Source organism: Mizuhopecten yessoensis, unplaced genomic scaffold, assembly GCF_002113885.1.
Source record: "Mizuhopecten yessoensis strain PY_sf001 unplaced genomic scaffold, ASM211388v2 scaffold7995, whole genome shotgun sequence".
Taxonomy (NCBI): domain Eukaryota; kingdom Metazoa; phylum Mollusca; class Bivalvia; order Pectinida; family Pectinidae; genus Mizuhopecten; species Mizuhopecten yessoensis.
The window spans coordinates 1,563-5,422 of NW_018407326.1; the positions used below are offsets into that span (position 1 = coordinate 1,563).

A 3,860-nucleotide genomic window follows, 5' to 3' on the forward strand; every position below is an offset into this window, starting at 1 on the left:
TGACATTTCAGAACAAACTATTATAAATCCAAGTGTGTGCATCACTTAAAAAACTTGACCTTGATCTTTTGTTTGTTGTTACAGAAGTTCATGTTTTATGTGCTGAAGTCTAGTGACGTGTTGGATGTTTTAGTCCCTATACTTTACTACCTGAACGATGCCAGGGCCGACCAATGTAAGTAAACATAGGTCAAAGTGTTCTACATTTAATCAAATAAGAAAAAGTCTTACTGATTCAGAAAAATCAGTTATTTTTTGCAATCATTGATATCATGAATTAAAAAAGATGACAGAGTATTTTAACTCTAACTGTCATTACATGAAGCATGTGATGTAGACACCTTGCATTAATCAGATCTTTATAAATATTAGGCTGTATACTTGTAAATAACAGGTACATGTAATACTCTATACAGGTAGAGGTGACCTGTAGTTATTTATCATTAACTGTGTCTTGTGTCACTATTTTCAGCTTTGTCTGGTAAGCTCTGGTGATCTCAATTACCGGTTTCACAACATATTGATTGAGTGCAGTGTTGTGTACTACTAATTAAAGTGGGGTGTGAAGTTTTCAGAAAAATCAACAAACATTTCTGCAGTTAGATTTAGAATGAACATTTTGAGGATTGACACTGCTTGTCAAATGGACAAAAATCAAATCAAATATTTGCAAGAAAAGATGATATAAGAATCCAGTTTGACAAAGTTTAAATGAAATATTCAGTAGAAAATGTGATACAAGATTGCTCTCCAGTATGACAATGCTGGTATTATTTTCCTCAGGGTGATAAGGATGCTTATTACAGTTAAACAACCCACTGGGCTGATATTAACTGGACAATGTCCTCCTGCTTTATTGTTTCTGTAGTTGAGTGGGTTTTTTTACGTCACACCTCTGCCCCTGTGAGGTAGCTCTACCCCTAACTGGTTATAATAACTGGGTATACACAGGGCTTAGGTGATACACATAAACTCCCAATCCTTTACCCACTTTGGTAGTTGTTTGCTACATGTATTACAAAGTTTCTAGGAACTATGGTTACATTATCACTGGACATAGCTTTACTGCATCATTCACTTTTGACAAATTACCTCGGGGCAGTACAAACATTCCTAGAATATAGTTATGTTTGGAGAGAAACATTGACATATTGTTAAGATTTCACCGTGTAATAAAATTAATACATATAACAAATTTCATCAAAAACCTTTAGCATACTGTTATATGTATAATGAATTAATTACTTGGCATAAAGCTCATCAAAGTTTTGAACCGCCAAATAATTTGAGAAATATTTGATAAATTACAGGAGAATGGTTGTAACCCAGACACATTTCAAGAGGAATGAATACCTAAGTTTATTTTGTTTCTGAATTATAGCCCGTGTTGGATTGATGCATATTGGTGTATTCATCCTGCTACTGTTGAGCGGGGAGAGGAACTTTGGGGTGCGACTAAACAAGCCCTACACCGTACGGGTACCGATGGACATCCCCGTGTTCACAGGAACGCATGCCGACTTTCTCATCATAGTAAGTATACCCTAAATACCTACTGTCTTTATGATATTCCGTAACCCACATATTACATAAGTCAGATCAGTTGATCTGATTATACAGCAGTGACTATTACACTATTTTCATCATTTTGCTTTTAAACAGGAATTTCAACAGTTACTGTATTTTCACAAAATAATTTCATATCCCCTCTCTCTATCCCAGCCCCTTCTTCGTCTTCCTTTCCCACTTGATTACAAAACTCAATATCAAAACAAATGAGTCATACAAATATTATTATAGAGCTATACTTTTTACTTAAATCGAACTAAACATACTTTTTTGTGTATATTACTTTGTACGTTGTTATCGTTGTTTTTATTACCTACTAAGTATTGTATTATTTTTGAGTCTTGTTAAGACTAAGATTGTATAATTCTATACTGGAAATATCATTAACTTCATAGACGACAAAGGAAGGAACTTCTTTTACTTCAAATTAATTTGCATCATTTTAATTTGATGTGATGATTACTAGTTTGAAATGAAAAACATGTACTTTTTTAAACAGAAAGTGTTTGTTACTGTATGGGGGACTATGCATTATTATTAAAACAGGAAGAGTTTTATCCCGATGGTGAACTATTCATAGCTAGCTTCATGTAATGTGTAGTTGAGACTAACAGTCCCATGTTGTTTGTAGTGTGTTATACATTACTGGCCCCTATAAGGTAACAGCTGTGAGTACAGACCACTTGTGTCATTAGGATATCTTACAGATTAAGGGTTTGATGTGGGCCTTAATTACTGTCAGATCTACATGATACATTGATAGTAGGGATCAATGTTAGACTTTTATATCAAATCTAAATACCGTACATCAGACATAATGTCACGCATACAGAGACTTACATATAAATACATCACTTATAACAGTACAGTGAGTTGATTTATTTATAAAAGCAATCATCATTGTATTTCAGGTTTTCCATAAAATCATCACCACTGGCCACCAGAGACTGCAGCCTCTGTTTGACTGTCTACTCACCATCATTGTAAATGGTATGTTTGTTTTTTGGAAACATTTGATATTCTATTTAATAAATTCGGAAGAAAAACATTATTATCTAATTACAGATGTATTGGTTTTATGTATTAAAGCAGATTATTGCTACTGAAGGTTTATTAAAAGATTTTTCATTTCAGTATCACCATATCTGAAGACTTTGTCAATGGTAGCCAGTACCAAGCTTCTGCACTTACTAGAGGTAAAGGTTAACATTGTATTTGTAATTAAGTAGAATTTGGTTCATTGTAGTATCTTTATATTTTGTAAAGCTCCTAAATTTATGATACTGAGACGTTATGTTATAAAACATTACTGGTAAAGTGCTTAATATGGTACAGTATGTGTACGTTTTTAAGTTAGACTCTCATTACTTACTGCTTGAACGTGTCTAACCTTGAAAAATGGTTAAATAAATGTACCACATATTTGTAAGAACTTTTGAGTATTGATATATTATGTGTTTACCTTGGCAGGCCTTTAGTACCCCCTGGTTCCTGTATGCTTGTCCCACCAACCACCATCTTGTTTTCTTCCTACTGGAGGTCTTCAATAATATCATACAGTACCAGTTTGATGGTGAGTTTTTTTTTCTGCGTGAGTATTTAAAATTTAAAATTGCCAAAATAAAACAAAAAGTATTTTTCCATTTGAGAATGAACTTCAATGATAAACAATGGATTGGATGCCATGTCAAGGAAAGAGAAAACAGACTAGCCTCCAAGCAAACTTTCATCAGTAAAAAAATCTTTTGATTATATTTTCAGGCAACAGTAATTTGGTCTACACCATTATCCGTAAGAGGAATGTGTTCCACCAGCTTGCCAATCTGCCCACAGAACACTCAGCCATAGCGAAGGCCCTCACAAAGAGGAGCAAGAAGTTCACCAACCTGACCCCCGACACCAAGGAAGAGCTACCACTGATGGAGGGCTCTATTCCTGCCACAGAGGCTGAGCCGGGTACCCTCAAAACCTCCCTTGCTGACACGCCTCGTACGTATCACTGGCTATGATTACCAGGCATCTTCATATCAAATATGTGCAGTCCTTACCACTCTCATAGGTGGACTTGCATCCATTTATCAATTTCTACCCAGAGTTGTCTTTCCTTACACTCACTTTCACCTGTCAACAGCAAAAAGCCAAGACTGTTGGGTTATAATTACTGTCGTATGGCTCTGTCAAAGTACAACACTGATAATGATTCATCTCTGAAAGCTCTCTACACTCTAGTTTTACTTTGTAGACATAGACAGACCGGTGATCTTGCCTTATGCAATCTTTATACATGGTTC

The 3,860-nt window shown here is 35.0% G+C and overlaps 1 protein-coding gene across 1 annotated transcript in view; it reads left to right on the forward strand.

Annotated features, from left to right (window-relative positions):
- Positions 1-3,558, forward strand: part of LOC110454670 (protein HID1-like) — a gene marked incomplete at both ends in the record, with an annotated part of 4,188 nt that extends 630 nt beyond the window's left edge. Inside the window, 6 exons of the mRNA XM_021504313.1 lie at positions 85-175; positions 1,382-1,533; positions 2,481-2,559; positions 2,704-2,765; positions 3,040-3,142; positions 3,331-3,558. Of these exons, the coding sequence (XP_021359988.1) occupies positions 85-175; positions 1,382-1,533; positions 2,481-2,559; positions 2,704-2,765; positions 3,040-3,142; positions 3,331-3,558 (715 nt within the window). The remainder of the gene's footprint in view (positions 1-84; positions 176-1,381; positions 1,534-2,480; positions 2,560-2,703; positions 2,766-3,039; positions 3,143-3,330) is intronic.
- Positions 3,559-3,860: the final 302 nt, after the last annotated feature.